Source organism: Micropterus salmoides, unplaced genomic scaffold (assembly GCF_014851395.1).
Source record: "Micropterus salmoides isolate LMB-PRFRI ecotype aquatic unplaced genomic scaffold, ASM1485139v1 Ms_hic_scaffold_17, whole genome shotgun sequence".
Taxonomy (NCBI): Eukaryota; Metazoa; Chordata; class Actinopteri; order Centrarchiformes; family Centrarchidae; genus Micropterus; species Micropterus salmoides.
The window spans coordinates 19,802,774-19,827,376 of NW_024040817.1; the positions used below are offsets into that span (position 1 = coordinate 19,802,774).

At 40.9% G+C, this 24,603-nt stretch overlaps 3 protein-coding genes across 3 annotated transcripts; 2 read left to right on the forward strand and 1 right to left on the reverse strand.

The window, feature by feature from the left end:
- Positions 1-908: 908 nt before the first annotated feature.
- On the forward strand, positions 909-2,482 carry efcab1 (EF-hand calcium binding domain 1). The gene is made up of 6 exons (XM_038724944.1): positions 909-1,207; positions 1,383-1,541; positions 1,730-1,834; positions 1,926-2,077; positions 2,177-2,281; positions 2,377-2,482. Exons 1-6 carry the CDS (start codon positions 1,057-1,059, stop codon positions 2,425-2,427), a joined length of 723 nt encoding a protein of 240 aa, XP_038580872.1. The 5' UTR covers positions 909-1,056; the 3' UTR covers positions 2,428-2,482.
- Positions 2,438-4,756, reverse strand: rbm48 (RNA binding motif protein 48). The gene is made up of 5 exons (XM_038724943.1): positions 4,598-4,756; positions 4,230-4,420; positions 3,993-4,138; positions 2,736-3,298; positions 2,438-2,632 (listed from the first exon to the last, which is right to left on the reverse strand). Exons 1-5 carry the CDS (start codon positions 4,739-4,741, stop codon positions 2,570-2,572), a joined length of 1,107 nt encoding a protein of 368 aa, XP_038580871.1. The 5' UTR covers positions 4,742-4,756; the 3' UTR covers positions 2,438-2,569.
- A 100-nt stretch (positions 4,757-4,856) lies between these two features.
- Positions 4,857-16,680, forward strand: pex1 (peroxisomal biogenesis factor 1). The gene is made up of 24 exons (XM_038724942.1): positions 4,857-5,065; positions 6,396-6,542; positions 6,676-6,759; positions 7,123-7,237; positions 7,594-8,288; positions 8,397-8,516; positions 8,654-8,777; positions 8,944-9,050; positions 9,177-9,262; positions 9,348-9,480; positions 9,683-9,779; positions 9,871-10,041; positions 10,152-10,306; positions 10,528-10,714; positions 10,848-11,014; positions 12,036-12,170; positions 12,274-12,338; positions 12,488-12,630; positions 12,999-13,102; positions 13,256-13,432; positions 13,840-14,076; positions 14,700-14,894; positions 15,369-15,499; positions 16,324-16,680. The coding sequence occupies exons 1-24, from the start codon at positions 4,958-4,960 to the stop codon at positions 16,406-16,408; spliced, it is 3,768 nt and encodes a 1,255-aa protein (XP_038580870.1). The 5' UTR covers positions 4,857-4,957; the 3' UTR covers positions 16,409-16,680.
- Positions 16,681-24,603: the final 7,923 nt, after the last annotated feature.

Sequence of the window (24,603 nt, forward strand, 5' to 3'; positions counted from 1 at the left end):
AGCATTTATCCAGTGAGTCAGAACTCCTGTCCAGCAGATGGCGATCTTAACATTCCTGCTTCGGGTTGATTTGAGACCGGACGTGGAGCTATTTGGCTTCCAAAATAAAGTTTCAATAAGACAGACAGTTGTGCTGTGTCTTAACCCTTTAAATGTGAGGTGACATCAGTTCCATCTTTTTTTGGTGACTTGATGCCAGACAATGAAGCTCCTGTAGGCTACCAGTGTGAAACTGTGCTTCAATAGCCTAATTCCCATTCTTCAAAAACCTTTTAGGAGATACTCAATATTTATTACTGGATATATTTAGTCATTTTGCCAAGATCTTCATGTTTTGTATGAAAACTATGAGTCTCCAGGAAAAAATTAATATGGGGCCTTATGTAGAGGGACCCCTCAATGAGGAAGCTCTATTGGGATCCTGTATTTTTATTTGATTGTTTAAATGTTTTTCTTTGTCGTTTTTTTTTTGCTAATTTGAGATTCCTAGATAAGGCTACTGCAAATTAATTGACAATGAATTTGGACCCTTTTGGATCCCTTTAGAATCAATTTAGGTCTAACAGCTACTTCACCCAGTGCTTTGGTTATATTCATATAGGGCCTATCCTGTAAAATTACACGATAAATGATCAGTTAGATCAGATTTCCTGTGAATTTAACATAATTGTAAACCAACGTAGACCGCAAGCCTGATTGAAAGCCTGCTAGAAGACTCCCTTCAGAGAGAAGTAGGGCACCCAGGCACACACAGCTTTACCCTAACTGCAATCCGTCTTGACGACCTACGCTTCACATTTTAAATATGGTGGGAGACGAGGACAGTCTCTTTAGGAATGTGCAATAAATCGACAGAACACAGGTCTTTCTGTATGGAGTTTGCATGTTCTCCCCGTGTCTGCGTGGGTTTGCTCCGGTTTCCCCCACCATCATAAACATGTTGGGTTCTTCAGTCAGTGTTCTGCTTTATGTAAGAGCCGCTGAACGTAACTGTTAGCCTGCTGTCCATTTTCATTTGTGCAAGTTATACCCCCGCGCGGTGTCCATGGCGACGGTATGTCAACACAGCCCCTGTCGGAGGACGTCGTGCCTGTGCGGCTTCCCAACTATAAAAAAAAAAAAAAAAAAAACCCCACCGAAATGTCCGCTATGAACAGAAAGTTGATACAAACTCTCGCTGAAACTATCTCAAAACAAGTGGAGCACTGTGAGTATTCAGTTAAAACTTATGTAAGCGGTATCTTATGCTAAGCTAGTCTGTTGTACCAACAGGCGCACCTGCCGCTATGCCTATGTTAAGTTGTTTTTAATTAAGCTACCATGCAAGTACATAAAATGTAAATATCATACAGCTTATATAACTGCTATTCCAACGACCCCAGTCAATAAAGCAGAGGTTGAGTGCCTCATCCGAGAGTTTAACGTGCTTCTTGGGGAGCCGACAATCCCTGGAAGAGCAGCTAACGGCCTGGACAGAGGGAAGTTCAGGAGCATATTGCACAACATCTTTGGGATGACCGACGACATGATCATGGATGGAGGTATTCTGTCTATTGCTCGATCTATATATATATAAAAAAAGAAGACATTTGCTAGTGGCACTTTGATGCTGTAGACAAGTATACAGGATGACAAATGTATCATATTTGGAAGGACAAAACATATAAGATTCACAAAAAACAGTTTGGATGCAGAGTAGTTAACATGTTACATATTACATGTCCTCCAGTCTTCAGGACATTTGACAAAGACAATGATGGCTTCGTAAGCATGAAAGAATGGATTGAGGGACTGTCTGTTATTCTTCGAGGGACCTTGGATGAAAAAATAAAATGTAAGCTCTCAACCTTACACCCACACAAATAAAAATTCAGTTTTACAACCTGTAATGCAGGTAATAACGCTTTCCTCTTTGCATGGCTCAGACTGCTTTCATGTGTATGACTTGAACGGTGACAACTACATCTCCAGAGAGGAGATGTTTCACATGCTGAAGAACAGCCTCATCAGACAGCCCACAGAGGAGGACCCTGACGAAGGAATCAAAGACCTGGTGGAGATCACACTCAAGAAGATGGTGAGGGGATGGATGCTGCTGACCTATTGGTTTAAATGTGTATACCTGTATCTCACTAATGTATCAACACTACAAACACATTTTTGTTTATTTTTTTAGGACCATGACCATGATGGCAGACTATCGTTCGATGACTTTGAAAAGGCAGTGAGAGAGGAGAATCTATTACTTGAGGCTTTTGGAACATGCCTCTCTGACACCACGGTAATCAGAAATGAAAGGGTGTTTAAAAACTGTAATAACTTAAATTTGTAAGTCAGAAATGGTTAACCTGACATTGTATTTTCCTCTGTTTTCAGAGTATCGAGACATTTGAGCAGCGTGTATTTCAGGAACAGCTGGAACTATGAAGATATCATATTCATGCCCATTTTCAGTTCTTTAATAAAAATGTTAACAGCTGTATGTATTGTGATGCAAACACTTATAAAAAAACCAAACAAAGTAGTTGTGATCTCTGCATAAAGTCCAGCGCCAAGGCAGCTCGCTTGATCAAATACGACGACGTGGTTTCACCTTCTTCTCCACTGGTTTGAGGTCAGGAACTGATCCCACCTGAGAAAAATTACACAATTGTTTTTACTGACATGAAAACAGGCATTTAGACCACAGTGAAGAACTTGTTTTATTCTTTATTCCACATCAATTTATCAGCTACCTGTTTCATTGTGTTCCTGATCAGGCTTACAGTTGTGTTCAGTGACTTATCCTCCATGTCCAGTTTAGGTGGTTCTGGTAGCTTTGGCCCAATAAGTGGCTCATTTTCTCTAGTCACAACAGCTGGTGAATGCTCCGCAACCTCTCCCATCTTACGTTTCCTGTTCTCCAAGTGTGTCGTCCTCGGGACAAATTTGACTGCAGAAGACTGATTTGAGATCAGTCTGTGTTCTGTGCCTCGGGCGCTGTCCAAAGAGGTTTGGCTGGAGCTTGAACTCTGCACTGGCTCCTGTTTTGTGTCAATGATGGCATTATGTAACGTCCCCATTTTGTCCTCTGTTGGTATAGTCACATGTTGATATTTATGTCTGTAGTAATGATGTTCCTGGGGAGGTAATGGCAGTAGAGGAAAGCCTGAATAATGGCTGTTGTTTGAAGTCTCCCGTGTCTTGTCATTATCAGTGGTTTCATCATGTCTGGTGATGATCGCCTCTGATGTGGAGGCCGTTGTGTCTGATGATGTGTGCTCCTGGTTTACTGCTTTCTTCTGTTCCTTTTCTTTTGCTTTAATAATATTACAGAAAAACAACATAGTTCAAGGTCAGGTTAATTTGTCATCCAACTATGTACAACTGACAAAAGATCAGACAAAACATTAAAAAATCTACAGAAAATATGAGTGCAACAGTTCAAATAAAAGTGCACTGAAAGTATAAGAACCACATGAAATAAAGTATATACGTATATGTACAAACAGGGCTGGGCGATATGGCCAAAAATGTTATCACAATAACAAATTTCATACAATTCGATATTGATAATTATCAGGATAAATGTCAAATCATTATTTCTTTCATTATTATTTCAAGTTTAAAGGCTGATTTTTGCTCCTGAGTCAAAGTTGAAGAAAGCTATTATTCTGGTCAAACACTTGCCAAACAACAAATCTGAGGTAGAACATTCAAAACAATTATAATTAAAATCTATTTTCAACAAATATGCATGGGTAATCCCTTTTCCTCCACAAAATGAATATCTTAATATAAACATTAAGTGTGAATTCTTTTGTGATTCAAATGAATTACATCAAACATTTATTGAACATTTGATATATTGTTATTGAGGAAAACTATATTGTGATAATTATCATTATTGTTTTTTTTTGCCCATCCCCAAAGTATCTATGCACCTACCTATATCACATCAATTTATTAGTGTTTTCTTTAAGAGTATTCCTATATTAGATGTTAAAGTTTACCTTTATTCTGAACAGCCCTTATTACATATCTCCTCCTGTCCTGCAGCTTTAGCCTGGTGTCTTCCACTGTCTCATATTCTGGGACGTAGCACACATGCAGCACACCACCATAGAAACTTTTCTCATCCATGTGTCGTTTGGCTGCTCTGGACAGAAGAGAAAAAATGTAAAGCAAATTATTTAGCACGTCTTTTCAACTTTGCCAGTATAATGAACTAGGTAAATTACATCCTGAACCTGGCACTGGTGAGTTTCTGGAACTTGACAAGGTAGACCTCCGTGAACTCTTCAGCAGGGTACTCGTCCAGGGGCCTGTACTCCTCCACAGCTCCGTACAGTGCACACAGCTGGATCAGCTCTGTCATAACTCCAATGGCTGGGACCCCTTGCACCATCAGGTAACGAGACTCTAAATTGATGGTGTACACCTGATAAAGGACAAGACAAATATGATGACACTTGCTCTGCAATGTCTTTGCAATACTCAGTTAGGTAATTTGTATTGTCCAGGCAACATTCTGGATGTTTACCTTCTAGATAGGAGTCGCAGCGAGACAGTTTAAGATACTTTGTGTGTTTCTTACTTATACTTAGCATAGTCTTACCTTAACAGCTTTCGCTTTCCTCCCGTCTCTATATTTTGGTCGAGAAATGCATACTTTCCGCTGTTCGTGGTGTTTATAAACCTCTGGGACGCCCCAACACCCTGAACTGTTTCTAACAGGTGCCGCCATTTTTACGGAAAGCATTTTTGTGGTTGACGCACTTCAAAATAAGAGCTCATTCTCCCTTGAATACCTATGCTTCAATTGCATGTCCATGTGTAATATCTTATTTTGAAAAATGCTGAGCTCGATAATCACCTGCTTTGGTCTAGCTGAATGGAGTAAGAGTTTGTTACACATAACACGTTAGCAGAGCAACCTACCTTGCATTTACAGAAGAGAACAGGCTATGTGAAAATTATGTTCAGTAACCAAGGCATCCAACCCGTAACTGTTGTTTTTAGCAACACGAAAAACTGCTTTCTTCATCTCCCCTCCAAGTTGGTGTCGCATCTTTCCCTGAACGAGGTAAGTTAGCTCAGCTAACTGTCAGTGCCAGCTAACTTAGCTAGTGGAAGTTTAGTTAAACACCGTTCAGGCAGAAGCCTGTTTACAAAAATGTTTGTTAACATGTGCTGTTCATTTCCTTTAAAAAAAACAAAACAGATTTAATATTGCTGTCAGTTAATTTCTGAGACATTTTAGTCAAAGCTGTCTCCCATTGTTTACATTGCGAAAGTACTCAAGGCTATAGGCTCATTATGTCTACGTACCCCTTAACATAAACTGTTTAGGGCCACATGAAAGGCCTGCTGAAGACATCTTCAGAGAGATCTACCAGAAGACTGGACACACTTAACTGACTGTATGTCAGTCAGAAAAAAGGCATCTGTCAACATAAGGGGGCAGAAAAGAGTTGAGTGATGTCAGCAGAAGAAATGGGAAATTTAATGCATGTAGGTTCTTATTTGGTTTCATAACAGTTTATGCAATATTCACTGTTAACACATATCAGGAAGCAGATAAAAAACATTCTTATCAAAGATGCCAGTATTTCCAACTATTATTCCAATTTCACTTGACAATTTCTGTAGTAGTTCCCTTGCAATCTCACTTGGTGGTGACAAAACTTTATGTTTGAGATGAAACAGGAGACTGGGTACTGCATGGTCTTGCATCTTGTTTTTCTGTGATCTATTAGCATCTTTATAAATCCATAAAGACCATTATCTTTTTAGATGACAATTGTGTGGAATAATTTGAAGGAGCGCGAGATAGTCCCCATGACAATTGTACAAACTTTTCTCCTTTTCTATTTGAGAATTATTGGTTCAACCCTGCAGTGGTTAGGATTGTTGCCTCACAGCAAGAAGGTGGGTTTGAACCTTGGTCGTCCCAGGCCTTGCTGTGTGGAGTTTGGATGTTCTTCTCATGTCTGCGTGGGTTCTCTCCGGGTGCTCCGGTTTCCTCCCACCATCCAAAGACATACAGGTTGAAAGGAAAATTGGTGTCTTTAAATTGCCCTTAGGTGTAAATGTGCGAGTGTGAGTGGTTGTTCATTTCTATGTGCCCTGTGATGGACTGGCGACCTGTCCAGGGTGTACCCTGCCTCTCGCCCTGTATCAGCTGGGATTGGCTGCAGCCCCACGTGACCCTGCACGAATAAACTGGTATAGATTATGGTTGGAAGGAATCAAACTTGTTAGTTCTGTCATTGATTGCTTGGGCTGTGCAAAACAAGGAGAACCTGTTTGCTGGCAGACAAAGGAGGAAGATTAATTAACAAAACTTTAATAGATAAAGTGCCATGGCAATCAAAACATACAGCAAAAACTGCACTTTGCGTGTCTGTGTTTAGACCCAGGCTTTGGAGTTGTCCTCAGGCAATGGAGCTCCAGTGTTCCTCAGCTGGACTCTAAGCAGAACCTCTTCCAGCCTTGACAGCCAGGAAGTGGAGCTGTGTCGACAACTGGGAGAAAAGCTGGGTCTGAAAGATGGAGAGCAGGTAATTTGTTCCATGCTCTCTGTCTCCCACCTGAACAGTTCATAATCTCTGTGTGATACATCCTGACAGTCTTTTGACAGTGAATACAGACTAAGTGTTTGTATTGACTGAATGGTTGTGTGGTTTCCCTCAGGGCTTCCTGAGACCATGTCACCAGGTCTCATCAGTGCATCAAGTGTTTGTGGAGCCTCTGTCATCTGATGACTGGGAAATCTTGGTGGGTGAGCCTAGTGACTTAAGTAATTTGTAGCCAGGGATGGAAAGAGTACTAGTAAAATTACTTGTGTAAGAATGTACTCTGAAAAAAGTGAAAAGTACATCAGTTAAAAGGCTGGACTATACACAGAGCCCTTATATCCAACCAGTAAGTACATTTCCAATAGAGGGGCACTCCTTTGGGTACAACTGACTATCAGTTCTAAATGAGCTATAAACACTGCGGCAGGTACAGCAAGCATTATTAAAGTATATAAATTTAATAACCTGCCACTACAAAGGAATACACCAGGGACAGATTTGTGGCCCCAAACCACATGAAACAATATTTTTTTCATCTGTTTTCTGTGACTGACACCCCCAGGAGCTCCACAGTGCCACGCTGGAGCAGCAGCTGTTGGATCAGATCAGAGTGGTTTTCCAAGATGCCGTGTTTCCTGTGTGGGTGGACAGCCACACAGTTATCTACATCAGAATAGGTCAGAGTTAATACAATAATTATTGTCTTTTGTCAGTACCAAATATTGTTTTAAATCTGCCTTGTGTTCTTCCAAACTGAGAAATGAATGGGGAGAAGATACTGAACATGCACTCTGATGCCTGTAGAGTTTGTGTCAGTGCTCTGAAAGACATATTTATGAAGACCAAAATGTAATGTAATGTTCCATTATGTAGGCCTATTAATGCTAAAACATTGTGTTGGTCTGTGGTTTCCACTAGTTAAGCCTACTAACTTAAGCAATAGTTCAACTGCTTATGATTACATTTTCTGTATTGGTCCTACCGAGGGACAATATGAATGAACATAGTATGATCTGTTTTTAACTCCGTGCAGCATCGCTTTTACCATCTGTTCCGTATGGTCGCTTGGAGCAGTTCACAGAACTAGTTGTCTCCGCTAAGAGCCGCGCTGGAATTGGTAACCTCAGTGATTCTTCTGAGAGAACCGGCGAGAAGCAGCATTTCCACAGACAGCAAAGTATGGATCTTTCCTCTCAATCAGGAAAGTCATTAGAAAGTCCCTCCCCTTTCCCTCAAAGCCACCAGTGGGGTGGCATAGCTGACCTGAAGAGCCTGCTACGCTATATGATAACGGGTACTTATAACCCAGTTAAAGAGCTGCCACCTGTACCCGAAGTCCCTGCCCTCCTCACTGACTCTATCTACAGAGTGTGCGGTGCACCTCCAGACTCTCTTTCCACTATAAGCCACGTTGCAACTGGTGTCATTCATTTATTTCCTTGGAGCCATGGAATGAATGCTGGGCTAGCTGGAGGAGGTCAGTCTCCAGTGACTTATGGCCTGCTTTCCAAAGTTGTCTCCCCTAAAGAAGCAAGGGACAAAGCCAAGCAGGCCATGGAGAAGAAGAAGGCCGCAGGAATTAGTAAAGTTGCTGCTACTGTGGGTGAAGGAGAGGAGATGAAAGAAGAGGAAGCCATGGTGGTCAGGGTGGTGTGCCATAGTACTGAGAAGCTAGTAGGCAAGGAGATAAGTCGCAGCAAGGGAGAGATCCACAGTGGAAGGGTATGGGTGAGTATTAAGTCTTGTTCCATTTGTCCACTTTAACCTGTGATTAATATGGGTCCTCTGCTTCTTTATATGCCGTAATATATCTCTTATAAAAAATGTGATTTTCAGATCCCACAGCCCCTGACTATGAGGTTGAATATCATCCCACATTCAACAATTAGAATTAAGCCAGTCAAATCAACTATCAAAGTAGCCTCCTCTATTCGCCTGCAGCCCCTGAAACCACTGGTGAGTGGTTACAGCGTGGTGTAAAGAGATTCTTTTTCATTTCATTTATTCAACTGTTAGTCCTCAAATCGCTAATTTGTCAGTGGTGCGTAAGATTATATCTACCCCTTTCCCTTGTGTCCATGTGATTTCTTCAGCCTGAGGAGGAGGATGATGATGAGATCCAGACAGCTTTCCTTGGTTGGCTGCACACTCAGAGTCACGAACCTTTAGCCTGTCTGACTGCACGGTCTGGCAACATCATCCTACATGGAACTGATGGTGATTCATTTGTACTCTTCTTTTATAAGTTCTTTTTAAATTACCAATATACTGAATACCAGAGAGACTAAAAATCCTAATTATGCACATATTAAAATGCATTACTTAAATACAGTACTTAGAGCTGCAATAAAACATTCTTATTTTTATTATTTCATTTTTATAGCAAAGTTAGAGTTTGCTTTAACTGTGCTGAAACCAGAACCGGAGAGTGACCCTCCAGACCAGCTGTTTTTACTAGCATCTGCTGTTGTCCAGAAGGGAGACATACAGGTACACATGTTAATATTGAATATGCTTGATGGATTGCTGCATGCAATTTTTATCCTGTGGGTTCTGTCAAACCCTCTGTGGTGCTGCCATGTTTTCAAAAAGCTCATACTTGCCTGTTACCTACAGGTAGACAGAAAGCCAGTGACCGTGACAGCTGTGAAATCTGTCACTGAAACGGCCAACCCAGAGCTTCCCTCCCTCAGTATTCTTGGGTACGTGTGTTGCTATTTGTTAGCTTGTGTATCTTTGTCAGCATACATTTCTCTCTGTATGTCTCACTCCTTTGTCTTTCTCCAGTGGGATAGATGAGCTCAGTAGGACTGGTTTTGAGTTCATCTCCCACAGCCTTCTGGGTAGTCCCCTCTCGAGAGAGTTTGGTACGACTGGGCGGGGACTCATTGGAGGAGCTCTACTTATCACTGGTGCTAAGGTATCTCTTTACATTACCACAATACTACTCACAACACAAATATTTCTACACTTTACAGAGATTAAATTAAAATAGAAAAGAAGTGATGTAGAGTGCTGATTTTGTCGTCAGACAGCAAAGTAACAACATACTGTAATGCATTCTTATCCCTAACAATATTGTTTTGTATAATATGTTAACTTGTTGTTATGTATCCTCATAGGGAAGTGGAAAGAGTACTCTGTCTCGAGCCCTCTGTAGAAAAGCTAGAGAAGATCTGGATGCACATGTGGAGGTGGTGGACTGCAAAAAGCTACAAGGTTAACAGATTAACTCCATGAACATAGTTTGTGTCAAAGAAAAGTAGCTGAATGGATTTATCATTACAGGAATTGTGATTTTTCTTTTCAGGCAAAAGGACAGAAACAGTGAGACAGATGCTGCAGGATATTTTTGAACAGTCGGAGTGGAGGCAGCCTTCTGTTGTTCTCCTCGATGACCTGGACCATATAACTGGGGCACCAAACTCACCAGAACATGAGCATGGCCCAGAGGCTCTGCTGCAGCAGCACATTGCCCAGAGTAAAACATTCCTTCTTTATTTTGTGGATTTCTGTTTTCATGCTCACAGATAGGCTTGAAAATGATTCCAGACCTTGAAGCTGATTCCTCTCGTCTGTCTGTGGCTGCAGGTCTGAAGGATGCGGTGGATGAGGTGGTGGTTCACTCCAGTCTGTTATGTCTGATCATCACCAGCCAGAGTGAGCACTCCCTCCACTCCTCCCTGACCGAGGTGCAGGGGTCCCACTTCATCCAGGGCTTTGTGCACATCCAGCCACCAGACCAGGTCAACACACACGCACACTCACACGCAGACACACACGCACACTCACACGCAGACACACACGCACACTCACACGCAGACAGACACACACACTCACACGCAGACACACACACACACTCACACGCAGACAGACACACACACACACACACTCACACGCAGACGTGCACTCACTGGTAAGGTAAAAAGTAAAAACCAACAGCCATCTTGTTTGCTATCCCCTATAGGCTCAAAGAGCAGAAATCCTGCGCCACCTGATCCTCAGAAAAACCAGCCTATCTGGGGAGACCTTACAGACTCTAGACCTGGAAGCTGTTGCCAAGGAAACAGAGGGATACACGCCCCAAGACCTAGGACTACTGTTGGAACGGGCTGTGCATGCCAACACTGTGCAAAGAGGACACAGTGACCAGGGTACCAAAATACTTTGGCTACGTAATAAAGTTTCATGTTGTTTATTTAAAGTTAAGCGCTTCCAGGTGTGTTAAGCTAATGCTAGTTTATTATGCCACCTTCACATTATTTTTTTGCGTTCCGTGTCTCTCAGGTGTGTGTCTGTTGTGGAGGGACTTTGTGCAGGCTCTCAAGGGATTTACGCCCCCCTCGCTTTGGGGTGCAGACCTCCACACCCCAAGTGGAGTTGGGCTGGAGAAGGTGGGGGGGCTGAGGGAGGTGCGACAGCAGCTAATGGACACCATACTGCTCCCTGCTAAGGTCAGTGTCAGTGTAACTAATCACAAGACAGCCAGGTATGTTCTCAGTCAGATGGAAACACCAGGAGGAACAGAGGTAATACAATTAAATAATAAATGTGAATGTGATGACAATGCATTTATCACCAATGATCTTTTCACCATAATTGCTGTTGATTATTGTAAAGATGAGCTATTTTTAGTCTCAACACAAGTGGGAGTGATAGCAGTTAAGTGATGAATGTACAATTAAAAAAACTGAACACTAAGGACTTTAATCCAAAACTTATTTATTTAAAGTCAAATTAACAAGGACTTTCATCACTAATTAAGTTAACTTTAAATTCCAAATAATCAGTTTATTTCATTGTGTTTCATAAAGAACAATAAATATGTTTAAATATGTTTATGATGTTGGATAGAAAGAGGTGATAAATGATGGTGATTTGATTCAGCGGATCATTTGCCCATTTAAAACTGAGTTTTCAAGTTCCAACTTAACTTAACTTTTTTCTGATTACATATTAGTTACTTCCATGTCTTGTATTTATTGTCTTGTGATTGCATGTTTTGATTTGATCTATTTGTGTTGTGTAATTTTTGATGCTGCCAGCCCTCGTATTCTTCAGTCTTTCTGTTGCAATTGTTTTGTTTCAAACCTGACCCATGGCCTTCAGGGCAGAGTACGCCAACACGTTTATGCACAAGTCTTATAACACATTCACTGTTCTTTTTAGAAGAAAGTGCACTTCATACAATAGAGGATACCTCAAAGTTAGTATGTAGTCACTGTTTTGTGTAGTCTTCTTCACGGCGCCTTGTTGGCCAAATAAAGTTTACCCTTGATTAAAGTTATCTAGGCTTAATAATATAAAAATGACTATAATAATAACTACTTGCAAAAAAATAACCACCATACAGGAAATTATCAGACTTTTTATATTTTCTTATTTTACATGGATGTGAGAATTTTTTTTACACAGATAAAATATAATAAAAAAAAAATTCTTAGTAATTGATTGTGGGTCTTTGGTGTGTTTCAGTACCCCATCCTGTTCTCCAGTCTCCCTATCCGCCATCGCTCAGGAATATTGCTGTATGGAGCTCCTGGGACAGGGAAGACCCTGCTGGCCAGGGCTGTGGCCAAAGACAGTGGTATGAACTTCATTAGCATCAAGGTAGGCTGGGATTTGGTTCTGATAGTCAAAGAAGAGCACTGTCTTGTTTTTTTAATCAGGGCAAATGTATCGTCAGTGACACAGCATAATTACTTCTCTGTAGGGACCCGAACTTCTGAGCAAGTACATTGGAGCAAGTGAGCAGGGTGTCCGTGATGTCTTCCAGAGGTTAGTGAACATTTTCACACACTCACTTTCTTATGACTCCAGCAGACCTTTATAGTTGCTAGTTATAATGAGTAACATCAAATATTTATAGCAATTGTAAGCTCCACTAACCATTCATGGAATAATTTCCTTTCCTCTGTTTGCTCCAGGGCCCAAGCTGCCAAGCCATGCATCCTGTTCTTCGATGAGTTTGACTCTCTGGCCCCCAGGAGGGGCCACGACAGCACAGGCGTAACCGACCGTGTGGTCAACCAGCTTCTCACCCAGCTGGACGGGGTGGAGGGACTGCAGGGTGGGTCGCTTTTTACTGGAAAGAGATGAGAACAGTGATGCCCCTCTCATTTCTGTATAGTAAATATGAAACTACTACCAGCTGCCGGTTAGCTTAGCATAAACAGTGGAAACCGCTGGACTGACTCTGTCCATGTAATTAGTGAGCTCTAGAGGTGTTGGTAGGCAGATTATGTTACCTGTGGACGGAGTCAGGCCAGCCGTTTCCCCCTGCTTCCAGCTAGCTAAGCTAAGCTAACCGTCTGCTTTCTCCAGCTTCATATTTATTAGACAGACATGAAAGTGGATATGCATACAGGTATTTCCCTAAATGACAAACTACCCCATTTAATCTAAATAAATAAAAATCCTTCTTGCTTGTGTTTGTAGGAGTATATGTGCTTGCAGCCACCAGCCGTCCAGATCTTATTGACCCGGCCCTGCTGAGACCTGGACGACTGGACAAGTCCCTCTACTGCCCGGCTCCTGATCTGGTCTGTTGAATTGAAATGAGTCAATCACTTTCATTTCAATCATCATTTTATAACACTTTAATAACACTACACTGTGATTTAGATATGTCTCCGTGCTGAAATCTTCAGCGACGATTCCTTGGTATTAAATCCAACCATTGACAATATTTCCAGGAAGCTCGTGTGGAGATCCTGAAGGCTCTGAGCGCTGGTGTCGCCCTGGCTGCTGATGTGGACCTGGAGCAGCTGGCAGCATCGACTGAGCAGTTCACTGGGGCAGACCTGAAGGCCCTTCTTTACAACGCCCAGCTGGAGGCTATCCACAACAGCCTGGGCTCCAGCACACCGCATGTAAGTCTATTGTAGCGAAAAGACACTGAGGAGCTCATTGTGTTGAAATGGGCTTGCCTTAGGATAACAAAGCAGGAAGGCAGGGAACTGTTGACCAGTCCATTTTCAAATTATTTATGGTTCATTTTGAAACAGCCAAGCAATTTTTCGTCCCTCAAGGCTCTGCTGGTTAGTCCATTATCAGTTTACAACATAATTCAAATTTATCCCCAACCATGGTTGACAAGGACATGACTGAATATGTTAAACAGCAAAGGCTGCCAGAGGCAGAATGAGCTTAAATCTAATCTATCTTAAACTGCAGTTACACATTGAAGCCACTTTGCTTGTTCATATGGTTTTTGGGCACCTCACAGCCCGTGCTTGCGTATTTAAACTTTCGCCCTCTGTTTCTGGGTAATAATCAGGAGCTGACCTCTGACAGCGACATGAGCCTGTCCTCTATGATCTTCCCAAACACCAGCAGTGGTTCAGATGATTCAGTAGGGGAGGGAGACCCAGGCATGGTCTTGGACCAGTCCTTGGTTCTCCCAGAGCCAAGCCAGCTTCAAGCAGAAGACGAACAACATCGTAGCAACGTCTGGAGACTCTACTTTGGAAGCTCCTATGAGTCAGAGTTCGGGAATTCACCGATTTCAGGACTGGTGAGCAGTGTTGGCAAAATAACCAGAAAGTCTTTTATATTTTATTTTCATTTAGGCACAATCAAGTTAACCAACACATCAAAACATACATGAAACGTCAACCTAGTCTTAAACCCCACCCCATCCTTAAAATGCAATGCACCAGTTCCTACACAACAGACTATATAATTATATACATGATATTCATAATAATTTATATTATGTAATGTAATAATTCAATTTTATTTATATAGCGCCAAATCACAACAACAGTTATCTCACAGCGCTTTTCATAAAAGAGCAGGTCTAGACTGTACTCTGATGTTATTTACAGAAGCCCAAGAATTCCCTATATAGTAATACTATACATACATTGTTTATCAAGCAGAATGGTATATAATTATCACACTTTATTTTATTTGTTTAATCCATCAACAAATCATTACACCACATTCCTCCCAACTAAAACTACAAGTCATTTTTACAATTCTGTCCTGACTTCAGTCTTCTGCAGCGATACTGATACCTGTCACAGTATGCATACACATTAACACAGGCCTCTGTCATTATGACTCAATGGTTTAGAAACAGTTATTTCTCTCCCAACTGTTTTTTGTTTCTGTTCCGTTTTCTCTCCTCTGCAGAACTCCCAGTGCGTCTCTGGATCCAACTCCATGACCCATGACTTCACAAGGGCGTCAGTTCGTGACTCTTGTGGCTCACACCCTCCTGCCTACATGTCCTCCCTCCGGAGCGGGTATGAAGAGCTCGGTCCGGGGCAGCTGGAGTGCCTACAACAAGACATTAATAACATCAAGAACAACTACAGGAGAGCCAACGTAAGTGACAACAGTGGACAAGAAAATATCTAAATGCTGTGGTATTCTGATTATTTATTTCATATTTTCCATTTAATATCATCGCTTTCTATACGGCTTTGTTCAATACAGCAAGATAAATAGATAGATACTTTATTCATCCCTGAAGGGAAGTTGCAGTAGCAGTGGTTTACATAAAATCAAAACTCAAATCAAATCAAAATAAAAGTCACAGTTACACGACATATACAACTTACACAAACCATGCATGGGGGGAAAAAAGGCTGAAACATTTGTCTCTGAGACTACATCTGTGCAAATGAGTGTAGCAGTATGTGCATTGTCATTCAATACAGCAATATTTAGTATTCAGTTACATTCTATAATACTTGTTGATATATTTCATTAGAATTTTCTATTGATTTAAAACTAGCTTATTCTATTCTACATTACGTGTGTGTGTGTGTGTGTGTGTGTGTGTGTGTGTGTGTGTAGGAGGAATGCGTTCGGGTGCACACAGCCTCCACCCAGCCAGGCCTGCTGCTGCGTCCGGCTCATGTGATCTCCGCCCTGGCTGCGACCAGACCGTCTCTTAGCAAAGCCGACTGGAACAGATACACAAAACTGTGAGTATGAGGACACAGGACTGCACTGCACGGCAATACAAATGACACTTATGATGATATACGAAACCATTGTAACAAAAAAAATAAAACAAAAAGTTTAAACTACAGGAAGTAAAGACATTGTTTCACAGCTGTCCATTTATTTTTGGAACAAAGCGAGGTTCAATTGGCTGTGAAATGTATAAAGCATATAATGAGTCACTTAGTCTCACCTACAGGAGGAAATGAAAAACATTTGAAAAATTGGTGTTTCATAGCTGTTGCTAAGTAGCAGCAATAGAGGAATATGAATCATTATAATTCCTCTCACAGTATTCAGCATTTTTTTATTGAGTTGAATTACTTTGTTGCTGAGCTGGAGAAAAGAAATCACACAGTCTGTTGATTTGTCTCGTGTCAAGTGAATGAATAAATATATTATTAAAGTTAGAAAAAACTTCAGGGCAATGATGTAGGTCCTTATTTATGTTAGAGTAATCTATCAAAGTTGGAATTTTATGGTAACTTAAATGTAAATGCTCCGTACTTGTATAGCGCCTTTCTAGTCTTTTCGACCACTCAAAGCGCTTTTACACTACATCCATACTCTGAGCCTAACTGCTCAAACGGAAAGTAACATTCACATTCATACACTGGGGGTTCAGTATCTTGCCCAAGGACACGCAACCAGGGGGAGCCGGGGGATTGAACTGCCGACCTTCCGATTAACGGCCAGCCCGCTCTATCTCCTGAGCCACAGCCGCTCCTGTTTAAAACTTAACAGTTTTAAGATATTACATGTAGTAGTTATAAAACTGTTTTAATAAATCTTTTTTTGTTTTAAGGTATGAAGCATTTGGAGGTGCAGAAGACGGAAAATCTCTTCACTCAGTCACATTTCAACCTGGACAACGTGTGACTTTAGCTTGATCAGACATGTTGGTTTGAAAATTTGTTATTTTGATGTTAATAATTAATAAAAAGCAATGATTAATTGGTCCTTTAACAATCAGTGGGGTTTAACAGTTCCAGAGTATTGATGACAATGTACATAAATCATATGTAATAATGTTTAAATTTTTCTTACTGACTTGATTATGAATGAGACATTCATCTACTTGAAATGTAATTACTGTACATATGTACAATGTCAGAGTATTAATTATGTATTGTTAAAGTAATTAAAAAAAATTGTACAAATATTTCCTGCATTACTTGTCTAACTGAATTTTATGTTTACAGCCACTGCATTATACAGTCTCCTCCAAAAGTATTGGAACGGTATGGCAAATTCCTTTGTTTTTGTTGTTCACTGAAGAAATCTTGTGTTTAAGATCAAAAGATGAGTATGAGACAAGAATTCAGAATTTCAACTCTCATTTCGTGGTATTCACATCTAGTTGTGTTAAACAGCTCAGGACATACCACCCTTTGTTTGAACCCACCCGTTTTTTAAGTGAGCAAAACTATTGGAACATGAATGACGGATGTTTCTTGTTGCCCAGGTGTTGCCTTTTGGGTTGATTGTCCAAACATTAAATAGCTCTGCATGACTAGTCTAAGTTTTCCTCTGTGGTTCAAACCTAAAGACTGCATTTCCTGTTAAAGAGGATAAACCAACATGACCAGAGAGCTGTCTGTGGGAGAAAAGCAAGCCATTGTCAAACTGAGAAAAGAAGGAAAATCCACCAGAGTCATTGCACATACATTGGGCACAGCTAGCACAACAATTTGGAATGTCCTGAAAAAGAAAGAAACTTATGGTGTACTGAGCAACAGACGTCGAACAGGTCGGCCAAGGAAAACAACAGTAGTTGATGACAGAAATATCGTGAGAGCTGTGAAGAAAACCCCCAAAACATCAGTAGGTGACATCACCAACAACCTCCACAGTGCAGGGGTGAAGGTCTCACAATCCACTGTTGGAAGAAGACTCGGAGAGCAGAAATACAGAGGCCATACCACAAGATGCAAACCACTCATCAGCAGGAAGAATCGGAAGGCCAGATTGAAATTTGCAAAGAAGTACAGAGATGAGCCGCAAAAGTTCTGGAGCACAATCTTATGGACTGATGAGACCAAGATTAATCTCTACCAAAGTGATGGAAAGGCCAAAGTGTGGAGAAAGAAAGGAACTGCTTATGATCCAAAGCATACAAGCTCATCTGTGAAGCATGGTGGAGGTAATGTCATGGCTTGGGTGTGCATGGCTGCTTCTGGAACAGGCTCATTAATATTTATTGATGATGTAACTGATGATGGTAGCAGCAGAATGAATTCAGAAGTGGACAGAAACATTTTGTCTGCCAATTTACAGAGAAATGCATTGAAACTAATCTGGAGGAAGTTTATCATGCAGCAGAAAATGACCCAAAGCACACTGCCAACAAAACAAAGGACTTCATCAGGGGAAAAAAGTGGAAGGTTTTAGACTGGCCAAGTCAATCACCTGATCTTAACCCAATAGAGCATGCATTTCACCTCTCCTGAAGGAAGAAACACCCCAAAACAAACAAGAACTGAAAGAAGCTGTGGTAAAAGCCTGGAATAGCATCACAAATGAAGAATGCCACAGTTTGGTGATGTCGATGGGTCGCAGGCTTGAGGCAGTTATTGCAAGCAAGCGTTATCCCACCAAATATTAAATGTTATTTACTTTAAGATTATTTGTTCCATTACTTTTGCTCACCTAAGAATGCGGTGGTCTAATAGAAATGGTGATATGCCCTAAGTTGTTTGACACATCTAGATGTGAATACCAGGAAATAAAAGCTGAAATTCTGAAATCTTTTCTCATACTCATCTTTTGATCTTAAACCCAAATGTCTTCAGTGAACAACAAAAACAAAGGAATTTGCCTTACTGTTACTTTTGGAGGGGACTGTATCTTAATTTTCTGACCTTAACAAAGCACCACCCAAATTTAGCTTTAAATTGACTTTAAACAATGTTTGTTGGCATGGCATGGCATGGTAGCGTGACAATAATTTTAATTATTTATTAAAGGTCCTCTACACACCGGTGTTTTCACACATGCTATTTAGTCCTCTGTTCAGGTTGAAGTTGGGTGCAGCTGTGCTAGAAATTACACGAAGAAGCCAAACTTCAGTAATGATTAAGGGGGTAAGTTTCCATAAGAGGTGCAACATTACAGGAGAGTTGGGGAGATGTCAGTCCACACAGTACTCAGAACAGGTCAAGTACAAGTGAAAACACCTGTGTGGGTGTACCAAGAGTGTGATTATGCAAAGGCAAAAAAACACTAGATGCCCTAAGGTCCAGCCCCTCTAAAATGGTTTAATACAATTATTACTACATAATATCAATAATATTTCTTATGCTGCTGCTCTGTGTGTTATTTCATTATTAAAACTACTTGGACTTATAGGCAGTAATCCATGATTAAGTCTGACAACATTGTATATTAAAGAGGAACAGTCCCAATCTATGTTAAAAGCTTCCAAGGGCATATAGTTTAGTAGTCATATCCCTACCAATATCCAGCGACTACTGAATTGTCCCTAGTAATGATTTTGTGAAATGAAAATATAACCACTGTTGTCTGTCAGCATCTAGTCAATGTATTTGGTCCACATTCGGTTAGCAGCTCTTGTTCTCTACTATGAGGGCAATTCATTTTTTTTTAAGTTTTGAAAAATTATGTCCTCCCCCCTCATATGCCTCACAGTGATTCGGTCCACTGCCAACCTTTTTTCAGACCCTCAGCCTGACTTTAATTCTAAAAAAATATTTTTTATCCCCACCAGCCTTGGCATGAAATATCCACCCTTGATGGCTTTACATATAAATATAAATTGAGGACGATTAAAGTTATCAGAGATGAGAAGAAGAACAATTAGAGACTGGAATATCTGGCTGTAAATAGAAAATCCCATTTTAAACTTCAGTAAAACCAGAACCACCAGCTGGCATAATAGTCTCTTCACATTTTGAATTAAGGTTTAATCTACAGCAACACACAAATCATTAGAGGTAAGAAACACATTTACTAATAGAGCTAGGCAGGTGTGTCACATTAGGCCTAAATGCCAATTAGCAGCATTTTTCAGCTATGAGAGGTCCACTAATCTGCACATTAGGCAAAATGACACAGCGGAGCATCAAAAGAGATTAAATCACCAGTCTCCCTCTCTCTCCCTATCAACAATCATTGTGAAGTGAATGTTTGCGCAAACAGAAAAATATTACTTCTGTCCTGGGATGCAGTTTTACTGTATTCTATATTAATACTACCCCCTGATTATCTTCCAAAGATGATTTAGAGAGAATGTTAAGCACTAGACCTGAACAAATATGGCTTTGCTTTTTGTCTTTTGTTCTATATTTTTTTATTTTGCTTTTCAAATCAATCCACCATTTCAGTTCCTTTTCTGTATCCATTCATGTGTGTCGACTTGTGGGTGTCACAATTATGACTATATTTGCAGAAAACCACTAAACACTAAAACCTAAATTATCAGTTCATGAAATTTGAACATTATTTCACTAATATAGCAAACCCTGTATTCAAAATATAACTCCTACTCGGACATAACCCATGAAAGCAGATGATTACGTGTACTTCGTAGACTTTAATTTTGAAAGTCAAGACGAAACTTAATAAACGTCAATCTGAGCCATGGGTGCCTTTACAGTCAGTTTAAGTGCTCTAACGGTGGTGGACTGGCACACCTAATCTAAAAAAAAAAAAAAATCTTTGTGAACATCAGCAACAATGTTTATACTTTTGTAGCAGCTGAGGAAACAGAGATTTAAATTAAGGCTAACCCATATTTTAGAGAAACTTCAAAGATGGCATGTGATGTGCCCTTAGCAGGAATTAACTGGAGCAATCTACTGGCAAGGTAAAACAAAATAAACAGCTTTAAACAGACTTTAAAGCTCTCCTTCTGTCTTTCCTGGTTTTAAACCTTCAGACAGCAAATCGTCTGCAGGTCCCGTATCTGAATAACTCTTGACTGAAGGGTCCTAGGGCATCTTAAACAGTTAAGGGTCTTACCTGATATTGCAACAGTAGTCTTCAGCCTGTTCCTTGGCTGTTGCAAAGAGCCATCTTGACAATATTTTCCTATTGAAGCGCTATGCCTGCTGTCATCCTACACACACAGGCACTGGCAGGTTCTGCAGTGGTAAATATAGACGCACGGGGCTGGATTTGGCTCGCCTTAGTCTTGTGTCAATCCCACACAATGCAGCATGAAAAAAAAAACCAATGGAAGACATTTTTCTCTCTCCTCCTTTATTGATCTCTCACACACCTGTGATTAGACAAACACAGAAAAGAAGAGAATTGTTAGTCAGAAATGACATCTAAGACTTTGATGAGAAGCATTTCTGTCTCATGGGACTGTCTGGAGGATGTGCAGACAGGGAAGAAAGAGCTTGAGTTGGATTTATTCCATGGAACAATAATATTGATTTTATGATGCCTTATTGATTACTGTACGGGGAACTCTCTGCTCGTCATCTCCAGGGAAGTCACACTTAGTCAGCTAAGGAGCAGCACCAATTGGGAGAGTGTTTTGAATAGAAGATGCCTGCTAACACTCACTGGAACCCATCAGGTCACCTGGTTGTAAGACTCTCCCTCTACTCATCAGGCATTTGTTTAATTTGGTGCAGCCTTGGGTTGGGTGGGGCAGGCAGCGTGGGAAAGATGTATTGATATCAGATGTATATCTTGTGTGGTCCTCATCCATCTTTCATTTCCCCCACGTGTTCTTTATCAAAGCCCGACACTGACGAACATACGGTGACTTTCCAAACCTCAGGAGCAATTAGAGGAGCTAACCTCACGGTCCCTAAACAGACACCAGAGGCAAAGTTCAGCTCATTTGTTGTCACGTTAAAAAAGGCACTTCTTCATCATCTCCCCCTCCTCAGTGGTGCTCTTGCTCTCTTCAAAGCCACATTATCAACATCAAGAGGTGTCAACCTTCAGCAGATTTAGATCCTGAGCGACGCAGAGGAGAACAAAAGACTTACGTATGACATGTTCACTTGCTGAGACTGCTTTTCACCAAAATAGAACAAAAGATAGTGATGTGCGATGTGTGTGTATGTGCGTTAAAGTGGAAACAGAAGAGAGATGTAGAGGACATCAAAAATGGAAATGCTATGCTGGGATTTGACTAAAATGTATACGTTTTTAAAAGTACTAAGTGAGAGGCTGAGATGACAGGTGACTGCGGGACCATTTTTAGCACCATTAGGTTTTGTTCTTGAAAGGTATGTTTCATGGCATGTGGGAATATCATAAAAGCATTTTATAAATACAGACACCATTGTTCTTGTACTACTCAAGCCCCAATAATTGGATGACAAACACACAGTTATGGATGAAGAATTTCCCCAGTTCACATAATAGTTATTCATTTAGCTGACACTTTTATCCAAAGTGACTTACAATTGCTGTATATGTCAGAGGCCGCACACCTCTTGAGCAACTAGGGGTTAAGTGTCTTGCTCAGGGACACATATGTGGATATGTCACAGTGGGAATTGAACCCAGGTCTCCCACATCAAAGGTAGGTGTCTTGTCAACTGCGCCATCAGCACCCCTTACAAAGGTTTTAAAATGCACTTTTTTGACATCTTTTTAAAACTTTAAGAATGAGGAAAGACTTATTTAACATTATAAATATAACTGAATATTCTGAAAAAGTTTGGTTTCCAAGATACAGAATAAACTTTGAACTGCAGCTTTTAAGCCAGAATACACATCCAAGAAGTGCTCTGGAAAAAATGGAAATTTTGACATCTACAAATCAGTGATATGACTGAAAGCTCCAGAACAGCTACTAAATAGACTATGTGTCTATGTCACAATGGTGATACATATGAACTTGATCTCCTCTAATCAGAGGAAACAGTTTTTCAGTCATGCAGAGTGAATGCATCTTGGCAGACTACTCCTCTTGCATCAGAAATGCATTAGTCCTGGAGTGCTTGTATAACTCTTGTAAACACTGACTGACTGCAGCAGTCTTCAATCAATCACCACACCACCATCAGTGACGATAGGATGTTTAGATTCAACACTGAGATAGCGGAGATTAAACAACTGTTTAATGGTGGACATGGATATCAATTTCAGAGTTGAATCTGATAATCTAAATCAGTTTCCCTCTCTGCTGGGATGATCTTTGTCTGGGTTAATGCAATCATTTCACCCTGCTAATCCTGGCCTAAGGCTGCAGGTGCTGCAGCTGCTGGAGGAGCAGGCACAGCCACTACTCATCTGCCTATCCAGAGAGAAAATGCAACTACCAACGCTAGGTTTAAGCTGTTAACATGCAGTTACACAAGTATGACACCTTTTTTTGGTATTACTCATCTAGTGTATACGGAGGCAGATTTCTGCCAACGTGCAAACCCCCCCAATCTTGTTTATGATAAGAAACCTTCTTGGAACAATGGCTTAGTATCGAAAATGACTTAGTATGTCAAAATAATGAGAAACTTTATCAAAATATTAAAGTAACATCTCAAAATAATGAGAATAAAATTAAAGGCAGGGTAGGTAAGTTTGAGAAACTAGCAAGAAACTGCTGGATTTTTTAAATCTAAGAGAAACTCCGTTGCCGACTCTGCCGGAGGACGAGCACAGTGTGAGGAGCAGAGGGCAGCGCAATGCAGCGGCTCACATCAGGGGTAAGAAAACATTTAACTTTATCGTTATGAAAATAAACAACTAACCCGGTTGTTAGCACTCACTATCAAGCTAGCATGTTAATATTGGATAGGTTTAAAAAGACTGACTTCTAACTGCTTCTGACTGCTAACAGCTGCGGTAACATTGGGCAAAGCTAAAAACAGGCTGATACACATTTTCCCGTTTCCATCAGTTACACTACAGAACTTGAATTTCGAGTTAGACTCATAACCTGTACGTTGTTTTGCATGTTAGAGCTTCCAATGTGACAGCATTATTGTCTCCGATGAGAACTGCCCTCCAGAGCCAAGCACAGACCGAGACAGGACCGGGACCGGCCTGGGGTCGAGGCGAAGCAGAGGAGGGAGGGCTGCCAGGGTCCTTGGAAGAAGAGGCAGGATGAGAAGGACGAGGTGCAAGCCGAGCAGCACATACCCGCGTCGAGCTTCACACTCCAACAACGGCATATGAACAAGTATATATATTTTAATATTAGTCTATTGTCTCCCAGCGTACTTGTCTCAAAGTTTCTCTGGTGTTTCCCCCAAAGCCCTTTGGGTGTCAAAAATGAAGTGCTATGTAATCCATCACTATTGTTGTCTATGAAGATTCTCAGTCATCCAGGTCATAGTTATCCAACGAAGGTTAAAATCAAGGGCAACTGGACTTGGTTGAAGATACTGGAAGACGTTTCATCCCTCATCCAAAGGACTTCTTCAGTTCTGTTTGACTGGCAGGGAAACTCAGCTATTTAACCTCAGTGGGGTCGTTGGCCAGGGTCATCGATACCGCTGGTTCGTTAGTGTTCCTGGTTGCTGTGACGACAGTCGTTACAGTCGTTAAGACTACCTGTGGCCAAGACTGAACGACCATCGTTGGTATCTTCACCTGAGGCCAATAGGTTACGTTTGTTGAGTTTCCTGGGAAGTGATAAAAGGACAGCATTGTAAGTGGGGATAAGTGGTGGCGTAGACCCCCTCCCCTGTTCAATGACGGCTTGCAACAATGCAAAGTATTCACGTCACCCATGCTACACACCTCTGTGAAGCTAGGAGGCTCAGCTAGAAGCTCAAACCAACCATTTTTATCCACATCAAACACCAAGCATCTAAATAAGCTTCTGTCACAACATAAATCACTCTGTAATCACTGTACATGGCTGCAGTTATAAGCATCCAGTTATCTCTAATCACATTGTATCATGTCCAACCTCTCAAACCAAAGCTAGCAAGCCCCCCTATCACTGGGATGTTCAGTTCTCAAGTTATACGCCTGTAAAGCATGGGAGTGCTTTTGGTCACAGGAATATTGATCAATATTTACTGTTTTTATCTATTTAGGTTTTGGAAGTGTATTTAGCCTCTGATCTGATGACTGGTATGGTAATAGGTACAAATGACCTATTTTGTGGTTTAGGTTGGAGGACTGTATTTTCTATTCTACCTGATGT

What these genes read in the sequence shown, in the direction of transcription:
- pex1 (XM_038724942.1), top strand. Translation starts at nt 4,958, where the DNA reads ATGTTCAGTAACCAAGGCATCCAACCCGTAACTGTTGTTTTTAGCAAC. An exon ending in TCCAGAAGGGAGACATACAG is followed by an intron (nt 9,051 to 9,176) that starts GTACACATGTTA and finishes TGTTACCTACAG; the next exon opens with GTAGACAGAAAGCCAGTGAC. An exon ending in TACTTATCACTGGTGCTAAG is followed by an intron (nt 9,481 to 9,682) that starts GTATCTCTTTAC and finishes GTATCCTCATAG; the next exon opens with GGAAGTGGAAAGAGTACTCT.
- rbm48 (XM_038724943.1), bottom strand. Translation starts at nt 4,741, where the DNA reads ATGCTTTCCGTAAAAATGGCGGCACCTGTTAGAAACAGTTCAGGGTGT. An exon ending in GGAAAGCGAAAGCTGTTAAG is followed by an intron (nt 4,421 to 4,597) that starts GTAAGACTATGC and finishes GTCCTTTATCAG; the next exon opens with GTGTACACCATCAATTTAGA. An exon ending in CAGAAACTCACCAGTGCCAG is followed by an intron (nt 4,139 to 4,229) that starts GTTCAGGATGTA and finishes TCTTCTGTCCAG; the next exon opens with AGCAGCCAAACGACACATGG.
- efcab1 (XM_038724944.1), top strand. Translation starts at nt 1,057, where the DNA reads ATGTCAACACAGCCCCTGTCGGAGGACGTCGTGCCTGTGCGGCTTCCC. An exon ending in CTTGGATGAAAAAATAAAAT is followed by an intron (nt 1,835 to 1,925) that starts GTAAGCTCTCAA and finishes TGCATGGCTCAG; the next exon opens with ACTGCTTTCATGTGTATGAC. An exon ending in CATGCCTCTCTGACACCACG is followed by an intron (nt 2,282 to 2,376) that starts GTAATCAGAAAT and finishes CTCTGTTTTCAG; the next exon opens with AGTATCGAGACATTTGAGCA.